Raw genomic sequence first — 25,089 nt, 5'->3', positions numbered from 1 at the left:
TAACTGAAAAAGCCAAGCATGGTAAATCTAAACATTTTACAATTGTGTTGTAATGTGTGTGAATAAAGTTATATCTATTACTAACTGAATAACATCTAAACCATTACAAATGAGGCCTTGAGCCATATGTTCATAAACTCGTAGGTGAGCAAATAATTGTTGGTTAGTAAATTACATTTTTACAGACAAATATGCAGAGATTTCCCTGGCTCCTGACTTTTAATACATAAAACATCACTTATAATACTGTATGTATCTGTCTCACCAAAAAAAAGGACATGCAAGGGACTTTCCTAGCATATTTCACCATACTCTCTTACATCCCTTCTGTCACTCAACATGGAACTTGTGCAATGCCTGCTGGAAGTTGTAGTTCAAAAGTAGTCACATGGTCAGTGATGGAACTTCAGTCTGTACTGTTCTTTTTTTTAATGCAGCTGAGACACAAAATAAATGTGAAAGACAACTTTACTCAGTCCAAGTTTAACAATAAAAAACAGGTATATAAAAGGATATAATTTTAAATAACAAGTGGATGATTAGCATTAGCACCATTTACACTGTTTCCTGTTAGATGTATTGTGTGCCTGTAGTTGAGCTGTAGGGATTAAATCTAAAATAAAAGCAGCCTAGAAAATAACATTCCTAGAAATGTAGTTTCTTGAAACAAGTGTGTCTTGCCTAGTCAAGCATCATGGTGGGAGTGTCATGGTCTGAGGCTGCATGAGTGCTGCCGGCACTGGGGAGCTACAGTTCATTGAGGGAACCATGAATGCCAACATACTGAAGCAGAGCATGATCCCCTCCCTTCAGGGACTGGGCCGCAGGGCAGTATTCCAACATAACGACCTCAAACATACCTCCAAGACGACCACTGCCATGCTAAAGAAGCTGAAGGTAAAGGTGTTGGACTGGCCAAGCATGTCTCCAGACCTAAACCCTATTGAGCATCTGTGGGGCATCATCAAATGGAAGGTGGAGGAGCGCAAGGTCTCTAACATCCACCAGCTCCGTGGTGTCCTTATGGAGGAGTGAAAGTGGACTCCAGTGGCAACCTGTGAAGCTCTGGTGAACTCCATGCCCAAGAGGGTTAAGGCAGTGTTGGAAAACAAAGGTGGCCACACAAAATATTGACACTTTGGGCCCAATTTGGACATTTTTACTTAGGGGTGTACTCACTTTTGTTGCCAGCAGTTTAGACATTAATGGCTGTGTGTTGAGTTATATTGAGGGGACAGCAAATTACACAAGCTGTACACTCACTACTTTACATTGTAGCAAAGTGAAATTTCTTCAGTGTTGTCACATGAAAAGATATAAAATATTTACAAAAATGTGAGGGGTGTACTATATGTTACCAAGGCTGAGTAAGGATTATTGTAAATTGAATCCCTCTCAATGACATTTAAGAAGGATTTTGAAATCAACATCCCCCTAATATTTATTACAACACAACTGCCATGTGCAAAGACTACCTCCACTTTTTGCACAATGTTACATGTTGACCTTGTATTTAGGGTGTAACCATATGCAAATGGGACCAACCTGGCACCAGCTGTCACTTTTGAAGGCGACGCGGCTGTGTGTGACTGCACCCATTGAGCCATCTAATTCATTCACAGAGATCAGTGAATGAATGAATTCTAAGTCCCTCTTCCACCACGGCAGATGGACTTTTAGTTTTCAATGGAACACTTTCTCTAGCTCTCCAACTCAAAGACAGTACCTTGGTACTGAAATAAAACTGGAGGAAGAGTCTGCAGGAGCCTGGCATTGCACCCACAACCCCCTGATTGCAGGTGCAATATTTTGCTGGCTCCAGTGCCAAAAAATAATACATGCACAATTTTTTCATGTAGAAATGTGATTTATTATTTTTGTGTAATAGGTAGAAATAACCTTTTAATGACTTTGAGCTATATATGGAAAAGTTAAAGTATAGGCACCCGTGCAAGGACAATGTACCAAAGATAAATGGAATACTTTCTTTGGCATGTTTTTTAGCTGCAAGGAGCAAGGCTATTTTGACCTAAATCCTTGACTATTGCATTGTCTTTATCATGACAGATTCTTTCTTGCAATACTTCTTATTGGGGAGTTTTTAGATGTCTTAAGTCATCCACAGATTTTTGTGTCAGAAAGAAAACCTAAACAGAGAAAAAATTTAGACATATCAAAAATAGTATCTGAAAGGTTCACACCAACCATAGTTAGTATTCAAATTGAAATTTGGCTGCTTCAGCAGGAACGAGTCGAATTTTAATCCAACTATGGGCAGGCTGGTCAATCGATTGATTTCAGTACAACCAGCCTATCTGCTTTTTTTTGTATGATCACAGCTGGTGGCTATAGCCGCTAGCAGTGATCATAATTTTATGATGGGGGGGAGAAGCAATTTTATTACTTTCAACCCGTGGTTGAAAGAATGAAAATCGCATAATCTATGGCCAGCCTTAGTCCACCTTTAACTGAAATATGTTTTTTACAAGGTGTTACCCCTTTAAAGCAGATGTGTTTGAAAACACATGATTTGGTATATAATTTTGTAAAGTGCGTGCTAAATACTAATGTTTTTCTGACACAGTTAACGTTACTATTCATTATGTAAGGCCTCTTTTAGACAGGCGGACTCCGCCAGCAGATCAAGTCTGTGTCCACTCCGCATATGCAGAGCGGACACAGATACGACCTGCTTTCCTCTATGGGCGGTTGGATTTAAATGGACTGCCTGTCCATTTCTATCCGACTGTTATCCGTTCCAGCGTGCCAGACAGATGGGGAATGGTTCCCCCGTCCGTCTGCTTTTGGTGGATAGGATCAGATGTCAGTGGGTGTCAACGAGCACATGTCTGTTGACATCTGCCGCTCCATGGAAGGCAATGGATGGTCTGATCGGGTCAGCTAAAAAAAACCTGACAGGTGAACCCAATTGTTCGCCCGTGTGATAGGGGCCTAACTGGCATTTATACAGTATTTGGATAACTGTAGTGGCATGGCCCATATCAGAGGGCTGCTTTCTCTTACCTTCAGTTAGACACAAGTTGTCTCTTGACAACTGTTTTTGTGGCGCATATGACCCCCTTTATGGATTTTTACTTAATGTCTGCATTGTTAAACAGTAAGTAGGAAATGTTCTCTCTTTTGTAACAGCTGAATAACAATAAATTGGCAGTATTCAAATAACTTTGTGGAATCGTGTTACTTACCTTTCAATATTATTTTATTTTCATTTTTTCATTCTGTACTTTGAGATAAAGTCTTCTTTCCGAAAAGAGATGGCTGCATGTGAACAGCACACCTAAATAATATTTACATTTTAGTCAACCGGTTTATGGAGTGGATATTAAAACTTTGTTATCACCCTGTTACTTTACCTGCAGGTAGAAGAGTCAAGTATGCCTTTAAAATATATGGGAAATGAATAGATACAGCAAATGGCAACACTATATTGTAGGAAAATGTGCCAAGGGATTCAAAATAAGGCAGCGATTCATAGACTGTATACACTGCAAGACAAATATGTTTTTGCTTTAGTCATTTCACTTGCACACTTAAAGGGCATTTGTAAATATATATATATATATATATATTTTTATATATACTTAGTTGCCCCCCCCACACTCCTTCTTAGATGCCTGAGATTGACATTTGTACAGATTTCAAGTTAACAAACAGAAGTGCAACATCAACTAGAAATCTATGATAATGAATGTGAAAACTCTGCAACAAACATTTTAAAATGGGACTTCCAAGAAAAAGGAAGTTCTCTGTGTCTGGGACTTCCATATGATAACATAAAAGGTTTCCCACAGCCCCTCTGTAGATAGGTGGACTCCATTAAGAAAGGGGTGTTGCATGAGGCTGGTACTGAGAAAAAATACCGGCTGCCATTACTGACTTTCATTTTAAAAATGCAAATTGTCTGGCTAACCCAAAGCCTGTTGAAACTTTTGAATTAACAAAGACCTAGAATAAATAAACAAAAAATAGTGTGCTGTCCCTCAAATGGTGGTCAACACATACAAAAACACTGTGCAAATAATATGCTGATATTGAGTGAACAATATGATTGCACGAATCATAAAGCACAAAAGCAGACATATTGTGCAAAAATAAGCAATGTGCAAAAGAAATTGGTAACTAAGACCTAAATCGGTAACCGAGACCTTAATATCAGTATTAAACCAATAATTGACAAACAATGAATAAAAACATCAAAGATAGTCCATATGTGAAAAGGTGCTCGCAGCAAGATCTCAAAGTACTGAGGTGCTTCAAGGTGCTCCTTTAAAAAAAGATGGCTGCAAAATTACAGGGATCAGAAAAGTATGTAATTCATCCAGCAATACGTGACACCCATATCAGATTTGCTTCCTAGAAATGATTCCATTGAATGGCATTGGATCGGCTTTATACTATTCTTAGACCGCCAATTTGTGGTTGAAGGTCAAATGGGTGGGGTGGAGCTTCAAGGGCTGTTCCTGCGAATGTTGCTGGGCTTTCATTCCAGAAACTTCAGGCAAAGCGGACGCTTCTCCTGGTAAGGGTACAACATCAACACTCGGCAGTCTGCATAGAGAAGGATCACTGATGGCGAGTTGTCAATAGGCCTATTGACAGCTTGCCATCAGTGATCCTTCTCTATGCAGACTGCTGAGTGTTGATGTGGTACCCGTCACTAGAAGAAGCTTCCACTTTGCCTGAAGTTTCTGGAATGAAAGCCCAGCAACATTTGCAGGAACAGCCCTTGAAGCTCCACCCCACCCATCTGACCTTCAACCACAAATTGGTGGTCTATGGATATTATAAAGCCTATCCTATGCGATTCGATGGAGTAATTTCTAGGAAGCGAATCTGATATGGGTGTCATGTACTGCTGGATGGATTACATTTTTTTCCGATCCCTGTAATTTGGGATCCATACCGTTTGGTAAGTGGACATCTTTTTTAAAAGGAGCACTTGGAGCACTTTGAGATCTTGCTGCACATCAAGCACCTTTTCACATATGGACTATCTTTGATGTTTTTATTCATTGTTTGTCAATTATTGGTTTAATACTGCTATTAAGGTCTAGGTTACCGATTTAGGTCTTAGTTACCAATTTCTTTTGCAAATTGCCTATTTTTGCACAATATGTCTGCTTGCACTTTCTGATTCATGCAATCATATTGTTCACACAATATCAGCATATTATTTGCACAGTGTTTTTGTTTATATTCATGTGGGGACCACTATTTGAGATGTCTTTAAGGGGCAGTGCACCGTTTTTTGTAGATTTTCCGAATTTGCCCAGTGTTGGTAATATATAGACTGCAGCAGTTTCTTCAGGTTCATTTAAAAAAAAAACATTTTAGGGTGCACTGAGCACAAGAACTTCTTTTATATTACTGGAATAAATATGCAAATCAGGATTTCTGTCTTTCCTCTGACTCTTCTAGCTGCAAGCTTGTTCCATGTCAGTGACTCAGTATTAAAACATTTGCATCAACGGACAGACAACTATTATGTTTAAAATGAGAATTTAATAATGGCAGACCCTATATTTTTCTTGTGACAGGTTTACTTTAACAATAAGAAACTGTCTCTTCCTGCTTGCTTCTGGATGATCAGAAACTACAGGAAGCTGTATTTCCCCATTTCAGGGATATCAAACAAAACAGACATTGTTAGGATTTATTAAAGCTATTTGTAGAACAAGTTCTAAGCTCAGTAAAATACGTTTACCTTCAGCCAGCAATGCCAATGGATAAACTATGATCCATAATGTGTGGTTGAACCAAGTAAGAGCTGGGTAATCTGTTCCAAGAGCTGTTAACAGATGGTATGGGTATCTGTAAAGACACAAGCAGTAACCAGCAAAAATTTCAGTATGCGATCACTTGCCCTGAACTAAATGAATGTAAATGATTGTATTGATTGTTGTCATCCACATGTCATTGATAAAAAGTCCAAATGATTCAATAGATCTGATTGTTCATGATGCCATGGGGGGGGGGATCCCCCAGGAATGTATGTGCAGAGCACTGCTGTTGTCTTCTCTGGAGCAGTTCTTGATTATGGCTTCTACATGGAGTGTACATACTTGTGCAACAAAGGTATGCACTATCGTGTTGTGATCACCATTTTGTTTTTGAACCACATAATCCATACACATTTAAGAGCACAACAGGGCAAATAACAGTTTAAGTATCATATGCCTATTTATGGTATATATCCACTGCTGTCTAATAGTTACTAAATTAAGTGTTGAGTCTATGCAATATGATCAAAATAGCAACTTATTGTTGCCCACTGTTAAATATGATTAGGAAATGATTAGCATAGGAAAATATAAAATACTGTTACCTTATGGCATCCCAAAGGTTCCACAGAAAGAAGAGAAAACACACTATGCATTTGCTCTGCATTTCTTCCTGGCTGCTGATGACCACAAACAGGATAACCAACCTCTCTGTTACCTGTAAAGCAATAGGAATGGTATTTGTAACAGCCATACACAGCCTGATATCTGTGCGAGTAATGTGACTTATCTGAGCAACTACCAGTAATTTATCATTGGAGGGATTAATCCTGGTATATAACAAGCACTTGCAGGCTTCAGGTCACTTTTTTCTACATGTGTTGGATACATTTTATGACATTTAATATTATTAGCAAAGTCAAAGTAATGCCGCTCTAGGTGAGTGACCGGAACTGGAACCCTGGAACCCAGGGTGCTGCACAGCTCATCTATGAAATTCAGTAACATGTACTAATCTGGAATATTGTTGCACTCCTTGGTATCATTGTTGAAGCATTAAAATTACATCACAGGTATGACAGGAACATTAAAAGGTGATGCGTTGCATGCAAAATTCAGCGCTTACTCAAACCCCATGATATCAAGAAATGCAGCAATATTCCAGACTTGTGCATGTTACTAATATTATTAGCACCAAAAACTAAAGTTATGATGTTTTAGGAGTACTTCTCCATTTGAAAGAGAAGAGGAAATATATGGTTTAAAATGCTTTCAAGTTTCTTGATCTTGTGAAAGAATTCATAACATCTTCTAAAGATCAAGTCGGGCAGTAAACGTTCTGTCCCTGATCATGTACTTTTCAGACAGCTTTAGTCTTCCGTTAGAGAGACATATTCTGACTTTTTTTAATTAGGTATGGCTGCCTTGTTCAGCTTATTGTGAGCATTGCATGCAGTTGGGTAGCACTGGGTCGTAACTTGATGATTTGCAGAAAATGGACAATAAGGGTTAAAAAACATTCCAAATTCTTAAATGGAAATGTGTACATCCCTTTGACTTCTTAAATGTGACACTTTTGTGAGATGAAAAAAAAAAAAGCTGTAAGCTTTTTTAAACCACTAAATTAATAAGGAACAACACTCAAGGAAATCAGGCTGTATCATACATCTTTTATTTTCCTACTCTGTAATAATATTATGAAACATATGTACACAGAGCAGTTTTCTAATGTAATGTTTCCTGATAATCCAGCAAATAAAAAATGGACAGCAAGAGGTTTCCATGTTTGTTTCTGGACCATCTGAAATTACCTGGGTACCAATAGTGTTTCATACAGGACCCTAAAGATGTAAGAGCTAAATGACCCTTACCTGTAAAAACTTTGGCATGAAAGGTTGTTGTTCTATGTCCAGCAAAACGTGTAACAGCTCCAAGACAGACAGTAACTGGCAGGCCTGCATCACCAGCCCAATTGAATAAAATGTATCAGCAAAAGAATCTGCACACAAAAACACAACATATTTCCTGAAAAAGGGTTAAAGAGTGATTGTATTTAGCACTTATACAGTACAATCATTGTGTAAATTTACACTACATTGTCAAATATGTTGGGACGCCTGCCTTAACACGCACGTGAACTTTAATGGCATCCTAGTCTTAGCCTATAGGGTTCAATAGTGAGTTGGCCCACCCTTTGCAGCTATAATAGCTAAAACTTATTTGGGAAGGCTGTCCACAAGGTTTATGAGTGTGTCTATGGGAATGTTTAACCATTCTTCCAGAAGCGCATTTGTGAGGCCAGGCACTGATGTTGGACGAGCAGGCCTGGCTCACAATCTACGCTCTAATTCATCCCAAAGGTGTTCTTTTGGGTTGAGGGCAGGACTCTGTGCAGGCCAGTCAAGTTCCTCCACCCCAAACTCACTCATTCCTGTCTTTATGGACCTTGCTTTGCGCACTAGTGCGCAGTCATGTTGGAACAGGAAAGGGCCATCCCCAAACTGTTTCCACAAAGTTGGGAGCATGAAATTGTCCAAAATGTCTTGGCATGCTGACGCCTTAAGATCTCCCTTTACTGGAACTAAGGGGCCAAGCCCAACCCCTGGAAAAGAGTCCCACACCATAATCCTCCCTCCACCAAATGATTTGGACCAGTGCACAAAGCAAGGTGCTCTGGCCTTACATCCTTGCCATCAATAGGAGAAAGGGCTGTCTTTCTGCTTTAAAGAAGGGATTTAGTGTATGTCCTGTGGTCTCTTCCTGTCCCCCTTTTTGTAATGATTTATTAGCTAAAGCAATACACATAAAATGATGTGCACATACGTTTCTGAGTCTTCTCCTGAACTTTCTTCAATTCCAAGATGGTAGAAAGGAGAACCTAGCACAGGTACGCACAGGTAGAGACCCTATTTAATGAACATCTGTCATGAGAAAGACTAATGCCTCATACACACGATCGGAATTTCCCCGTGGAAAACCATGGAATTTTGTCCAAAGGGCGTTGGCTCAAACTTGTCTTGCATACACAGGGCCACACAATTGTTGGCCAACAATTACGAACGTAGTGACGTACTAGATGTACTACGTGTTTTTTCAGCTCTTAACGCCACCCTTTGGGCTCCTTCTGCTAATATCGTGTTAGTAGAAGTTTGGTGAGTGTTGATTCGCGCTTTTAATTTTGCACTTTTCATTTCGCACTTTTCAATTCGCGCTTTTCAGTTTGTTTCTGAACGGCTGGTCGTCAACCAGACATGTTGCGGAATCGGAGGAGATAACATGTTATTTATTATTGGCCTTGGAGTTATTGCTTTAACATTATATTTTTGGTTGAATAATGATTTGATTTGGTATATTTTTGGATTCATAGAATGCACTTTTTGGTTTGGTTCTATTGGTAGATAGCATGTCTAATTGTATTTGATTTATTTTTTTAATGCACGAAAATTGTGGAGAATAATACTTGGCTATGTGTTTTACTTCAAATGACAGTTTGGGAGTAGGCAGTTACATTTTAAAAAATACAATGTAAAATTGACAAGGGAAACCAACATAGTTGTATCTTTGATCTTAAAAACTATGAGATAAAAGCATAATAATATTATACTTGATATCACTAGAAAAAAAAGCCTTTGGAAATTCGTTTGCAGTAACTCTATCAGTATCACCAGCAAAGCAGCTTCATTATTATCCCATTAAAGAAGAAGAGATTTGTATACTGCATTTGGAGATTTCATAATTTGCCACGTCACAAATGTTAATTCTCCATTATGAGCGCTAGTTTACAAGACCGACCGCTTCTGGCTCGTCCTTGCTTCCGAGCATGCGTGGTTGTACTTTGGACTTTTGACCGACGGACTTGTGTACACACACTCGGCAAATCCGACAACACACATTTGTCTGCGGAAAATTTGAAAACCTGCTAGCCAACATTTGTCGGCGGAATGTCCGACAACAATTGTCCGATGAAGCATACACACGGTCGGATTTACCGACAACAGCCTGTCATCGAACATTTCCCGTTGGAAAGTTTGAGCGTGTGTACAGGGCTTTATGCCTATGGGTTTGTATCTGGTATTCAGTGCGTGTAGTCAGTTTGTATCTGTTTTTCAGTGCGTTCTTGTCCGCTTGTTTCTGATTTTCAGCTTGCACAGCCCTTTCTGTTCTTCAGTGTGTTCTGTTAGTTCGTTCTGACAAGCCGACCGTTTGAAGCCATGTTGCGGTTACGTACTCGTCATAGAGTTGGTGCTGTGCGGGGGCTTGGTGTTGGGGTTCTTGCTTTGACCCAAGCCCAGTCCATGAACAGGGCGGGGAGGAGTTCATGGACGAAGAATTGGTTACTCCAGTGTGACCAATTCTCTCATATGCCTTTGCTGCGGAAGATCCAGGAGAATAACCCTGATTATTTCATGAATTTTCTCCGGATGACGGACCCCGCTTTTCACCGTCTGTTGGCTTTGCTGTCCCCTTATATTACGAAGCAGGACACCTGCGTGCGGCAAGCCATAACTCTCGAGCAGAGGCTAGTTGCCACGTTGCGGTACTTGGTGACAGGGAGAAGTCTACAGGACCTCAAGTTCTCTACAGGCATCTCCCCCCCAGGCTCTGGGGATCATTATTCCAGAGACCTGTTCTGCCATCATTCAGGTCCTGCAGAAGGATAATATTAGTAAGTTTTCTCCTTTAACATCACATTCTATGTATTTAATGTATGCTAATGTTTTGTATTTCTTTCATCATTCCCTAATTACCATGATTGTAATATGCTGTGAATGTCCCCTTTGTGCCCATGCATGCGGTAAGCTTTTATTGTGCCTTTTTTGGCCTACATGCATATTTGCCTTCACTAACCTCCCCGGCATGCTATCCTGGGCCCATACACACCTAGCTTAGTCACTTAACAATGTATTTTGTCAGCTCCATTGTAGTGCTTTACCCCCTAAAATGTGTCCAAATGTTATTGTTGTCCTTAAATTCAGGCAGAGTGCCAGAGGCTTTTTTTTGGGGGTCCCAAACTCATTTATAACCCCCCTAAAATTTTTCCAATGGGCCATCAGAGGGGGTGAGGAATCTAATAAGTGGACCTTATATTTTTGTCTTTAAATACTCCCCACTAATAAATGTTATACTGATGTTGGCCAAGAATGTTTGTATATAATCTGCTTGCAATATTATGTGCAAAAATACTAATATTTTTTTTCCTTTTTGACTCCACAGTTTCCTTCAATGCCACAGGAATGGCAGACTGTGGCCTCCCAGCTTGCCGAGCAGTGGGATTTTCCTAACTGCGGAGGGGCAATCGATGGGAAACATGTCCACATCGTACCACCACCCCACTTGGGGTCATACTATTTTAATTATAAGGGTTGTGTATCGTGTTGATGGCGGTGGTGTCGGTGACATATGATTTTTTATATGTGGACGTGGGGAAGAATGGTCGGATGTCGGATGGTGGAGTTTTTTTTTTTTTTTAATTCTGTTTATTGTTTTTTTTGCAAAAATATATAACATACAACATTTGGACGTGTCAATCGGACACCATCCACACATGGCCAACATGGCCCAATCCATCTCGACTAACTAACATAGTTCAACTATCTAGCAAAAAAGCCCCTCCCTCCCCCCCTCTAACCCTCCTCCCCAACCTTGAGTCACAGCTCATCTAAGGGTCCTTCAGTTTTCCTTTAGCTTCCAGTAGGTAATGTTAACTCAGGTATGTTGATATTCATGACTTCATGAGACAATTCCCAAATTTATTTAGTATGTAATATATGGGTCGGATGGTGGAGTCTTTGCCCAGACCGAGTTCTACCGACGTCTCCAGAGTGGTGGCTTGGGATTGCCACCTGCGGAAGAGAACGTTGAAGGAATCCCATTTGTTTTTATCGCTGATGAAGCATTTGGTAGGGATGATCACCTGATGAGGCCATTCCCCCAGAGGACCCTCACCCCGGAGAAGAGAGTTTTTAATTACCGGCTGGCCAGAGCCAGAAGAGTCATGGAGAATGCCTTTGGGATAATGGCCAACCGGTTCTGCCTATTTCTTACGGCAATTAATATGGCGGAGTACAAACTGAACCGCATAGTTTTAGCATGCTGCATACTTCACAACTTTTTAAAGAGAAATGCTCCGAATTATGTTGCCTCAGTTGGGCCTGAGGCCGGACTTCCTGAAAATACACTGACGGCCCTTGAAGCTGGCCATCCTGGCTTGCCCCCCCAACGCGCCCTTGAACTGCGGCAAAAATATGTTGATTATTTTACGGGTAGGGGGGCCATTGCTATGCCAGCAAATTTGTAAATATTTTCTATTTGAAAAAAAAAATGTATCTGCTAAAATCTTGATTTTGATTTACTGCTTGTGTTTCTTTTAGCTGTCTCCTAGGTTCTCCTAGTGTGCTTGTAGTGCCAAGTGGTTTTTCCATTATTAAATAACACCCATTGTCACTGTAAACACCAACTTAATACAAAAACTGGTATTAAGCATTAAAAGAAGAAGCCACACATTGTTGAGTATAAAACCTTTTACTCCGTGCACATGCACATGTGTGTTATAAAACATTTTTGTGTAAAAAAACAACATCTTGGTTTTATAAAGTTTTACCTTGAAATTTTTTTTTTAGTACATAAACAGGCATGTTTCAAAACATAACATACACAACTCAGGAGCTTACAAAGTTCAACACTGATAAACTGAAGGCAATATCAGACATTATAGTGTCAAAAATGTGTTGATCTTGCCTTCATCAGATGGGGTGATGTCACCCTTGTAAAAGCCAAATTTTGAAGATGCACACAAATTGGGAGTCAAACTGGGGATTTCCCTCCTGATCCCATGCCTAATGTCAACATGTGCTATCTCCCATCACGGGGGATCAATTGACATGTTTTGGGGGTGCAACCACTTCCTCTCACCTACTTGAGTTGCGAGGAAGGGGTTGCACCCACAAAACGCGTACATTGATATCCCCTGATGGCAGATAGCACATGTTGACACACTGTGTGCATCTTCAAAATTTGGCTTATAAAATGCGATCAAAATTGGTCCAAAAAAAATCTAAAATGGTGGCATTTTGTTGTTATTTAGATTCTCCCTAATACATCAATCATGTTCTTCAGTTTTTGTTCAACCTCATTGTTTTTTTGCTTTATGATGTCTAAATCCCGACAACACACCATTTTCTCCTGGATTAGTATTTGTGCATTTGCACTGGTGAAATGAGGAGCTTGTTCTTCCACAACATGCACATCACCTAAAAGTAAAAATACACACCATGTATTATAAATATGCAGGCATACCTCTATTACCTGAATCTGTGGAGTCGGACACTGACCTGTTGTGGTGACAATTTCAACCACGTCATCCACCTCTCCTCCCTCCACATCCTGAGGTTGTGGTGTCCTCTGTTCCTCTTCTTCAGGAGATGGGGTGGTTCCTGGTGTCCTCAGATGTCCCGAGTCTTTTCTCCCCTATGAGAATGTTTTGACAAAGTTCCAAGCTGAAGACATGATTTTTTCCCTTACCAAAGCTGGAATACTTACCTTTTTTGGACAAGTTTCACACATGGAGACACCCCAAGTATCCACTGGAGTACCTGTGTGGGACACCCTAAAAAGTTTGTTTTGGTGTCCTACACTAGTGCTCCTGAGTCCAGATGTTTAAACAGCTGCTGAGTGCCCTCTCCTTACATTACACTGAATCAAGTTTGCAATTCATTCTAGTTTCAAACACATCTAGACAACAATGTCCTAAACTTCTTTTAATACAAATTAGCATGACCAAATGTAGTTAACCCTGTATCTGCCAAAAACATCGTATTTAGTTGGCAAACGAACAATGTTTACTGCGACCGATTACTATGCCCACGAACATGAAAGTAGCCATTTAAAACTGTACAATAGTAAAGAAAAGCACATGGAACAGCATGCAAGTAATAATAATAATAATAATAGGGACACACGACAACTACTTACTGATCATGCACCCTCAATTTCAGGTCTGACCAGTGTTTCCTCAATTGCTCCTTGAATCGTCGTACCCCAAAATTCCTGTGCAGGCTTTTCACTACTTTAGACATGATCTTGGCCTTTCTTACATTTGGGTTTAGGTAAGGTCCATACTTCCCATCATAGTCGGCCCTCTTCAAGATGTCCACCATCTCAAAGGCCATATTTAAGGCCTTAAATCTCCTGCGGGATCATGACGTTTCTGGCTCCGGGCTTTCCTCCTCATTACTGCTATTACGCACCTGCTGTGTCTCCGCCATGTTCCTCTCCCACTGCGATGAAAGAGAAGGGACGGGGAATATTCTAGAAAGAACGTCAGGGGCAGGCGACGCCGGTGGAGTTTCATGCATGCGCAGTGTATATAAAACTAGAAACGCGTGTGTCGTGCCTACGTTCTGTGTGCGGAGGAAAGAGGACCATAAGCACCGAACGTTCTAACGAAGGTAACATTTTAACTTGGGACATCAGTGGCCTATATTGGGATAAGATTAGGAGAGTTTAGCCTGATATTAGTGTTTTTGTCTTGTGTTTTGTCTTGCAGCAAATATGAAACAATTCAAAGACCCTGAATTCATGGGCCAGGTCATAGACAGATACAGGGATATGAGAAATTTGTGGAAGGTTAAAAACCCCTTATATCGAAATAAACCAGCTGGGAAGGCATCGCTGGAGAAACTGCTACAATTTGTGAAGACACAGGTCCCCAACGCAGACATCGAGTTTGTGGATAAGAAAATTTTTAGCTTGATAAGCACATATAGGAAGGAGCTTAATAAGGTCCAGGCTTCCATGAAATCAGGAGCAGCAGCAAAGGATGTGTATGTACCCAGTCTGTGGTACTACAACAGGATGCGGTTTCTGGAACACCATATTGAAGCCAGGGAATCACTTTCTACACTTCCATCCATCCTTCCCTCAACCCCAGCTGAGGCTTCCGAGGACCAACCTGGGCCTTCCATCCTGGAAGAAGTTGAGGAGCACAGCTGGAGCTTTTGTAGTATTTTTTAACATATTTATTGTCCGAAAATTATTGTTGTTAACTAGATGTTATTATTGATAACAAATGAATAATTTAACAAAAAGTTAAACAAAATAAACAAATAAAACAAATAAAAAAAGACCAAAAATTTTGAAAAAAAAAAAACAAGTTTTTCTTTGTTTCTGTTAAAATTTTTTGTAAATAAGTACGTTTTCTTCTTCAATGACAGGCACTGATATGGCTGCACTGACGGGCACTGATATGGCTGCACTGACGGGCACTGATACGGCGGCACTGATGGGCACCGATGAGGTGGCACCAATGAGGTGGCACTGATGGGCACTGATAGGTGACACTGATGGGCACTGATAGGTGGCACTGGTATGCAGCACTGATGGGCACTCATAGGTGGCACCGATGGGCACTCATAGGCGGCACTGATGGGCACTCGTAGGTGGCATTGATTGGTACATATGGGTGGCACTGATGGGTACTTATGGGTGGCACTGATTGGTGGCACTGATGGGCACTGATAGGTGGGCACTGATGGGCACAGATGGGCACTGACAGGTGGCACCGATGGGCAATGACAGGCGGCACTGCACACACTGGTGGCACTGATAAAACATATTGGGGGCATTGCTGGGAAGATCTGGAACATAATGGTGCCAATCAGTGCCCATTTGTGGGCACTGATTGGCACAGATTGGGCACATTGGGCACATGTGGATGGCCATGGGGTACATACCTGGCCATCCACCTGTTGCCCCTTCCCTGGTTGTCCTAGTGGCGATCCATGGTGGTCCATTGTGGTGATATGAGGGGGGCTGCGCTGATAAACAATCAGCGCAGACCCCCCCCTGTCAGGAGAGCCGCTGATCGGCTCTCCTCTATTCGCGTCTGTCAGACGCAAGTGAGGAAAAGCCGATCAACGGCTCTTCCTATTGACAGCGTGATCAGCCGTGATTGGACACGGCTGATCACGTGGTAAAGAGCCTCCGCCGGAGGCTCTTTACCAAGATCAGTGGAGCGGTGTGTCAGGCTGACACACCGCTCCACCGATCGCCGCGATGCGCGCCCCCATGGGCGCGCTGCGGCATGTTATCCTGCTGGACGTCATATGACGCCCAGTCAGGATAACTGAACCACCGCCCGGCCGTCAAATGCTATGGGCCGGGCGGGAAGTGGTTAACATTCAATTTGCAACAGTCATGAGCTGAAAATTGTGTGTAATTGATAAACCAAAAAATAAAACTATGTCCCTTTTTCATACACAGGAAGACCTCAGCCAGGACAAGGCTCTGGAATGTAAAAGGTGTAATGGTGCCCCGCGCAGTGGAAATATAGAGAAGTTTTTTGCGGTGAGCTTCAGATAGACTAGAACTGCTGCCCCCCAGTATGCAATCACCACATGAGGTGGAAAAAGCTGGATTGAAAAGTAAAATTATGGGTGTGGCGCTGGAATGTGGCACACAGGAGGAGGCGGGGGTAAGTGTCAGCCAGGAGGTGAGGGTAAGTGTCAGCCAGGAGGTGGCCAGGCCCAGCAACCTCACCCAATCCCAGGTGCCTTCCCTCCGCCTTACAACAAAAAGGGCCAGGAAGGGGAGTAACATGGAGGAGGCAGCACTGGGCCTCATTAAGGAGGCTAATGCGGCCCTGAAAACACCCCCCCCCGACGCTGAAGAGGCTTATGGCTGCTATGTAGCTGCAAAATTGCAGCAAATGGAGGAGGTCCAACGCCTCATCCGTGAGAAGATTATTTTTCAGGCCCTTCATAAGGGGTTGAGGGGCCAAATGACTGATAACATGCACTTATGTGCACTCGCCCATCCTCCTCCTCCTCCTGCCACAAGTCCACCTCCAGAGCCACAGCCTCAAAGGAAGGCTGCAGGGAAGGCTGCAGGGAAGCGTGGAGGGAAGGCTGCAGGGAAGACATGAAAGTGATGGCCTGGGTTTAGTCTGGTCTCACAGAAGACGCAGGCTGTTGTAGTTCCACAGCCTGGGGACATATATGTCATCTGCTGCTGTTCCTGATCTCTGGGAGTCCTGGACCAGATTGTGCTCCCTATTATATGGACTTCTCAGGCTACCAATTTTTATTTACAAAGAGTTGATGTGTGCCCTGGGGTACAAAGGCTTCGCAAATTCAAGCAGTTTGTCCAGCGTTGCCTTCCTCTTTATTTTGTTATGAGCCAGAATAAATGGAGATTTTTTGATATGAAAATACTTGCCTATGTGTTTTTCTTCAAATAGGACAGTTTGTGAGTAGGCAGGTACATTTCAAAAATGCAATGTCAAATTAACAAGGCACACCAACCAACCTCCTTGAGCTTTAAAAATACAAGATAATAATGTTGTGGAAACTTAACACACACAAAAAAAAATATGGAGATGACTAGAAAATAACTTAAAAATAATAAAAAAAAACAGGAGATTTGATTAAAAAAAAAAAAAAAAAAAAGATGACTATAAAAATAATTCTAAACATTATTATGGAGATCTGGCTTTAAAAACAAAAAAGATTATTCAGGAGATCACGAGAAATAATAAAGAAATCAGTTTGTCAGAACTCTGTGTGAATATCAGCAGCAAAACAAATTCATTATTCTAGCATTATAAAGAACAAAAGAATGCGCTGCATTAAAAGATCCAATAATTTGCAGCGTGACGAATGTGCTATCTCCATTACGAACGCTAATTTTACCAGACCGAGCGCTTCCGTCTCATACTTGATTCTGAGCATGCGTGTTTTTTGCGCGTCGGAATTGCATACAGACGAATGGCATTTCCGATATAAACTTTTTCCGTTGGAAAAATAGAGAACCTGCTCTCAATCTTTTGCTAGCGGAAATCCAGCCAGCAAAAGTCCAATGGAGCATACACCCGGTCGCAATTTCCGACCAAAAGCTCACATTGGACTTTTGCTAGTGGAATTTCCGATTGTGTGTACGCGGCGTTAGACTTTAAATACTAAGCTCTCCCAAACATGTAAGTTTCCTGGTAGTGTGCTGAGCTTCTTCAATCATTGACTTGGAACAAGTATGAAAATAAGTGGTTCTGACCTAACTTGTACTGTACCTTACTGATCTATATGCTTTTTCCTGGTCAGTGATGCAGAAAGTACTGAAGACATAGCAATCGGGTAACTAACATTTTCAGATAGAATGGCAACTCCCATATTCCTCATGAAAGTAAACTCTTATGTTGAGTTTACTATAATAGGAACAAAGAGCACTTTTCAAAGTGCAGCAAGTCACAAAATACATCCAATCGTATTTTAAGGTAATCTCAGAAAGACTGGTAATGGTAAATGGTATTGTAGATGTCTGTTTTAAAATGATCTCTTTTTTGGACCACTAAACTTTTCCTGGACAAACTATTACCTTTCTCCTGATGGAACTGCACTAAAGCTTGTCACATCTGACAAATATGTAAAAATCTGAAATGATCACTGAATAAATAAACCTCAGAGCAGCATAGGTGATACAGTTGGCATGTTAGTAGGTGTAGGTGAATGAGAGAAATTTGGCAATAACAGATAAATATTGTTGTATTTATATGATTCTTAAATTCATACGAAATGCTTACCTTTTCCAAAGAAAAGAAGCCTGGCTGTCATATTGGTAAAGATCCAGGAATGGCCACAAAATTGTAAAAGATAATAAAAAGAGATATAGTTCTTCATCCTGGATCTGCAAAGACAAACCATAAAGCCTAACTCCATGTTTTGGTGAACTTTAAATAGTTAATTTGGACCAAGCTGGTGAACAATTTTCTTTAACACATCAGCTGTCAGCACTGTATGAATTGAAGGTAGCCTCAGCCACATACAGTATAAAGCCTTATGTTCCTGGAATAAAATAAAGTTGGTATGTGTTCTACTCAGCCATTCACAAGGAGCTTTGTATTTGATGAATGAAAAAAAAGCATCCTCTGATTGGCTGAGGCGGAGACTGTGATGTCATCCACCTGCCTCTTCACCTCAGGCACTGGAATTATTTGCAGCAATAGGAGGTCTATGTGGCCACCATTCCCAGAATCTGAATACAAGGTACTACTGTATTCCTGTCACTGTTTTCATTGAGCTGGGTCACCATACACAAGGGTTTCCAGATTTTTTAAATGAAATCTAGGGACACCGTACTGATGATGCCCCTGTTTCTTTAAAATGCCCTGAAAAAAATTGGGAATGCTGCAGCGCATATCTCTGTACGCCAAGATAGAGTTGGTCTTAAAGGATAACCTCACCTTTGGAACATGTTCCCGTTTTTAGGGTGGAACATGTAACATGTTCCAGCATCAGAACCCTCTCTCCCCTGATTCCCCCTCCCTGTGAGAGCAGGCAGGGGATCCTCTTCCCACAGCCATTGTCACAATTTAAAAACAGCGTGGCTGTGTGGGGCTGCGCTCACATGACCACATTATTCATTCACAGTTTCCCATAAATGAATGCCCAAAAAAATGTCAGCCATTGTGGCTGATGGCTTGTAGTTCTCAATGAGCTACAAGGGCGCTGCTGAGTGTCTTCATAGTCCATTGATCTTACTGCACTCAGGTAACTGGCTGCCTGAGGTATGAGCAGACAGCTATGCTGAGAGTCTTCAGGAGCCTGAGATTGCACCTGCGATCTGCTGATCGTGGGTGCAATGTTCTGCAGGATCCTTAGGAAAAATAAAAAAATAAATGCACATCTTTTTACCTGCGAAACATGTGCATTTATTACTTTTTTTTTTTTTTTTTTAAGGAAAGTGAACTTATTCTTTAATTACCCCAGTTTCATTATCTAAGAACTGGAGGTAATCCTTTTTGAATTTGTTGCAGCCAAAGCTTTTGAGAACTACCTGAATCTGTTGCACGTTTCAGCAAAGCTACCAAAACTGGCAGGAGGATTATTGTGATACTGATACAGGGCATTTTAAAGGGCCAAAAGTGGAGTAAATTCTTAATTGAATCTCCCCCCTTGTGTTCCGAATCTCTGCTTTGTGTAGCCATAAACCTGAACTGCTGTTCTTCCTACACCATTGCTATCCTCAGGCTACACACTATAATATTCTTAATGTATTGCTCTGTAATCTGAGTTCTGTTGTGAAAAGTGTTTTTTCTTATTTATAAAGTCTGCTTATTTAGGCTTTTCCATACATATCCTGAAGGAAAAAAATGGGCCCAAATAGAGTGGAAAATCTCTCTACTGGAGTCCTGGACAGCAGTAAAACCTAACAGGGATTCCAACCCTTCCCTACTACATACAACATTAAAAGAGAAAGAAAATGTTGGCTATTGATACACTTGGTATTGTCTCTTTGTGCAGCATGCCATGTACATGAACTGTTGGTATCCTCAGGTTACACACTATAGTATTCCTCTATGATTGTTATTATAAAGTGAAAAGTGCTATTCCTCATTTATAAAGTCTGGTTCCTAAGGTTCACCACACACATTACCATATCTCCCAACTTTTGAACTTCCCAATGAGGGATACTTGAGGTAAGGGACAACCTGCGGCGCGGAAAAATATGTGTGTGTAATGTACACAGAGCAGGGGTCAGGAGTGTGTAATGCACAGAACGCAGGGGTTGGGAGTGTGTAATGCACAGAATGCAGGGGTCAGGAGTGTGTAATCCACAGAGCGCAGGGGCCGAGAATGTGTAATGCAGAGAACGCAGGGGTCAGGAGTGTGTAATGCACAGAACGCAGGGCTCGGGAGTGTGTAATTCACAGAACGCAGGGCTCGGGAGTGTGTAATTCACAGAACGCAGGGCTCGGGAGTGTGTAATGCACAGAACGCAGGGGTCGGGAATGTGTAATGCACAGAACGCAGGGGTCGGGAGTGTGTAATGCACAGAACACAGGGGTTGGGAGTGTGTAATGCACAGAACACAGGGGTCGGGAATGTGTAATGCACAGAACGCAGGGATTGGGAGTGTGTAATGCACAGAACGCAGGGATTGGGAGTGTGTAATGCACAGAACACAGGTTTCGGGAGTGTGTAATGCACAGAACACAGGGGTCGGGAGTGTGTAATGCACAAAACACAGGGGTCAGAATGGTGTAATGCACAGAATGCAGGGGTCAGGAGTGTTTGGAGTCTGCATTTTTTTACTAAATTTTTTTACTACCCGCCCTCAGCCGGGTGCTGTCCCACTCCCCAAGCCTGCTGACACTCAGTCTGCATGTTCGCCCAGGGCAGCACCTGATTGGTCAAGCTGCCCTGGGTTCACAGAGTGCCAGAGGGGGAAGGTGGAGTCAGCAGCGCTGACATTGAGATGCAGGGAGAAGTGAGCAGTGCCGGCTGAAAAAAAGCCCCCTGCCAGCACACCCTTGCCGGAAATTTCAATGGAGCCAAGTGCTGGAACTTGTTTCGGCACTTGGCTCTGCTCTGGAACATTGCTATGATTGGCCAGGACCCCGGGACATAGATCAATTTCTGGGACGGTCCTGGCCAATCTGGGGTGATTGGGAGGTATGCATTACAATTGTACAAATCTCCTTTAGATCTAACAAAAAGAATATCATGCAAGGGCCTGTCTGACTGGATAAAATTTGATTGGATAGATTAGGTTGGTCCTCATAATACATAGTTATGGTAAATCCAAAGTTGATTGTACAAAGGTTGTATGGTTAGATTGTAACATGATGACCCTAAGATCAACCATGGTGACCCTAAGACCAACAACATATAGTGCAAGGGCCTATCTAAATGGTTAAAAATCAATCGGATAGATTAGGTTGGTCCTTATATTACATAGTTTTGGAAAATCTAAAGTTGATTGTACAAAGATTGTGCAGGCAGATTGTAAAAGTACATTCGCATGGGCGACTGACAACAGCAGGAGGTCGCTGATTCTTGCAGCTGTTTTTGTCACCTGGGAAAGGCTAGCTGTGGCCGCCGAGCCCTGTACACTTCAATGACAGGTCAGCAGCCGGAGCTATCCGTGGCTGCCCGCAAAGCCAGCGATAATTTGCACCATGGCTAGTCGCCCTTGCAAATGTAGCCTTACATGTATGGTGAGCCTTAGATGAAAGCCAAGCCCCAGCTTCATTGTCATTGTGTAATGACTAGGGAAGAGATCAGGTGTGTTTGGATCCTGGTCCGAACCCACCAGAAGCTTTTACCCATTCTGCGCCAACCATAAGCAGCCAAGGCATTCCCCAGCTCTTGTATATATGAGGCTACAGGGCGGGGAATGCCCGGCCGCATATTATTATTATTATTCAGGATTTATATAGCGCCAACAGAATGTGCAGCGCTTTACAACATGAGGGCAGACAGTACAGTCACAATACAATTCAATACAGGAGGAATCAGCGAGCCCTGCCCGTTATAGCTTGCAATATAGGAGCATATGGCCCAGTGCAGAGGTCCACCCCAGGGGCTTGTACATGACATCACCTGGGACAAATGAGACGAGCAGAGGGGCCAGCGGGGAGCAGCACGCTGTGAGAGGTCTTATTACAGGCATTGGGCGAGTGAGGCTGTGTATCAGGCTCAGCAATTGTCCCTCTGTGGCAGCTGTCACCTCCATCCCTCCGCTGACAGCCTGCACACCACACCGAGCTACTGAGGATCCCCCCTCCTCAGCTCCAGTGTTCTCATAGACAGGAGGGGGGGGGGGACATTGTACTGCTAGAGCTGGATGATGATGTGAGGTCACTGTGTATGGATAGATACAGAGGAGGGGGAGAGGTAAAGGGTGCACAGCACACATATTGGAGTGAAGGGAAAGGGGGGTTGAGGATTTGTGCTGGGGGGGTGGATTTGGGGGGACTTTCAGGTTCTCTCCCATTATCAGAGATGTCGCCTGCCACAGAGGACCCGTGTCCTCCTCCACAGCGTCCCACTGTGTCCCCCCACCCTATAGTGTGCAACCCCCCCACCCCATGGTGTCCCCCCATGACATACGCCTGTGTCCTCCCCCATGGCATCTCCCTGTGTCCTTCCCCCCCATGGCATCTCCCTGTGTCCTTCCCCCCCCCATGGCATCTCCCTGTGTCCCCCTCTCCCCCACGATGTCCCCCTGTGTCCTATCCCCCACCCCATGGTGTCCCCGCCGACAGGGTTCCCCTGTGTCCTCCCCCACAGTGTCCCTCTCTGTCCTTGTCGCACTGCATTTCTCTCAGTCCTCGTCGCACTGCGTTTCTTTCTGTCCTCGTCCCACTGTGTTTCTCTCTGTCCCCGGCATCCCTCTCTGTCCCCGGCATCCCTCTGTCCTTGTTGCATGGCATCCCTCTCTGTTCTCCTCCCACAGCGTCCCTCTCTGTTCTCCTCCCACAGCGTCCCCTAAAAGGCAACTATGATAGGGGGCTCAGGACAGTAAGGACTTGTTTACATTTGCAGTTTGGGGGGTGGTGAAACCCCCATAGATGAGCCCTGTTTTTTATCACCCCCAAATGCACCCCACTACAGTGGCCAGGGCTGTACACATGTTGCAACATGAATTATACACCCTGTCACACTTAACAGGTATAATGCCTACCAAGCATGACCCATTGGGGCCACTCTGCAAGCACCCTGCAACCTTATGCAGCACAGCGACCAAGGGGCTAAAGCAGGCGGTGAGGAGGCATTTTATCGCCTTTTCATCACCTGCTTTAACAAACCCTTGGATCCCACACTAGCATGCTGCAACTGCATGCATTGCACCAGTTGCAGGGTGTTTGCAGAGCAGCCCCATTCACTTGAATGGGTCATGCTTGGCAGGCTACATCTGGCAAGTGTGACAGGGTGTATAATTCCTGCTGTGGCTGAAACATGTGTACACACTTGGCCATGCCCTGTGATGTCCCTATGTTCTGCTGCGTACCCCCTGATATGCCCTTCTGTGTGCCCTATGCCCTGTGATGTGCCCCGTGCCCTTCTGTGTACCCCTTGATGTGCCCTGCTGTGGGCCCTGTGATGTGCCCTGTGATGTGCCCTACTGTGTGCTATGTGATGTGCCCCACTGTGTGCCCCATGATGTGTACACTGTGTGCCCCATGCCCTGCTGTGTACCCCCTGATGTGCCATGAACCCCCTGATGCACCATGCTGTGCTCAATACTGTGTGCCCCATGCCCTGTGAGGTGATCTGTGCCCTGCTGTGTACCCCCTGATGTGCCCTATTGTGTGCCCGGTGATGTGCCCTACTGTGTACCCCATGCCCTGTGATGTGCTCCGTGCCCTGCTGTGTACCCCATGATGTGCACTGCTGTGCGCCCCGTGATGTGCCCAGCTGTGTGCCCCATGCCCTGTGTTGTGCCCTGCTGTGTACCCCTTGATATGCCTTGTGCCCCATGATGGGCCCTGCTGTGTGCTGCACTGTGCATCCCATGCCCTGTGTCCCATGCCCTGCTGTATGCCATGTGATATGCCTTACTGTGTTGCCCTGTGTGCCCAGTGATAAGCCTATAACATGCCCTGCTTTGCTCTGACAAACACATGTAATGAGGACAGTGCAATATGTAGGTGGGCTTTGTGCAAGTGTGGCTTGAGTGTGGGTGGGGACATGGGGCCCCATGATCTTCTATTGCCCGGGGGACCCATGAGTTGTCAGTCCGCCCCTGTCCCTGGGTAATAGTTTAGTGCAGACAGAAATGTGGACTCACATGCTGCCCCTGTACCAGGTGACTGTCCAGACATAAGCTGTGTAGTTGTGGCCTCACTTCTGTGTCCAGTCTTCTCAGACGCAGCTCGGTGATCCTCACACTCCAGGAGTCCTCCTCGCCATCCTGGGTGGTAGAGAAGCATACAGTGGAGGGGATCAGAGATTAGTATAGAGTACTCGGCACAAGTCCATGCAGATCTATACAGTGCAATGAAGGAGACAGAGTGGAGGAGGAGGAGGAAGAGCAGCTAAAATCTGTACCACCTCCTCCCCTCCCTCCTACTTTCCTCTTCTCCCTGAGTTTTGGCAGCTTTATGCAAAGTTTGAGTCGAAAAACACAGTTGAGTACTGTCTGTTGTCATATTTTCTTCTAACAGTTACTTTTTCAGGACAAGCTTTCAAGGTTTCTAAGGTCCAAACAGTAATGATACACAAAAGCTAAACATTTGAAAAGATTGCTTGGACTTCAGAAGAAGGGGAAACATCCCAGAAGCTCGTTCTAAAAATGTAATTCTTATTGCAAATAAAAAATACTAACAAAGTATCACAGACAGTACTTAACTTTGTTGTTGCAAGTTCACGAATACGACTACAATTTAAATTGGTATTAATCTCAAAATCAAACATTTTATTATATTGCAGCCTACCCATTCCGTGGTGGCTGCCTTTATTTTTTTTTTTTAGGGTTTCTTTCTTTTATTTTCACCTGATGAGCTGGCCAATCAGTCTGTTGTTTTATTGTTTATTATTTTGTTGTTTTATTATTTATTTATGTAAAACATTTA

At 43.1% G+C, this 25,089-nt stretch overlaps 1 protein-coding gene across 1 annotated transcript; it reads right to left on the bottom strand.

Annotated features, from left to right (window-relative positions):
- Window positions 1-467: 467 nt before the first annotated feature.
- On the bottom strand, window positions 468-24,580 carry HACD4 (3-hydroxyacyl-CoA dehydratase 4). The gene is given in 9 exon segments (XM_073636301.1): window positions 468-2,147; window positions 3,207-3,298; window positions 3,375-3,506; window positions 5,726-5,832; window positions 6,347-6,459; window positions 7,613-7,740; window positions 18,313-18,416; window positions 24,306-24,337; window positions 24,340-24,580. Coding segments are annotated over 8 exon segments (807 nt in total). The 5' UTR covers window positions 24,448-24,580; the 3' UTR covers window positions 468-2,147; window positions 3,207-3,215.
- Window positions 24,581-25,089: the final 509 nt, after the last annotated feature.

Source organism: Aquarana catesbeiana, linkage group LG01 (assembly GCF_042186555.1).
Source record: "Aquarana catesbeiana isolate 2022-GZ linkage group LG01, ASM4218655v1, whole genome shotgun sequence".
Classification (NCBI taxonomy): Eukaryota; Metazoa; Chordata; class Amphibia; order Anura; family Ranidae; genus Aquarana; species Aquarana catesbeiana.
Note: the sequence above shows the minus strand (reverse complement) of the source record. Positions and strands in the feature narration are given on the sequence as shown.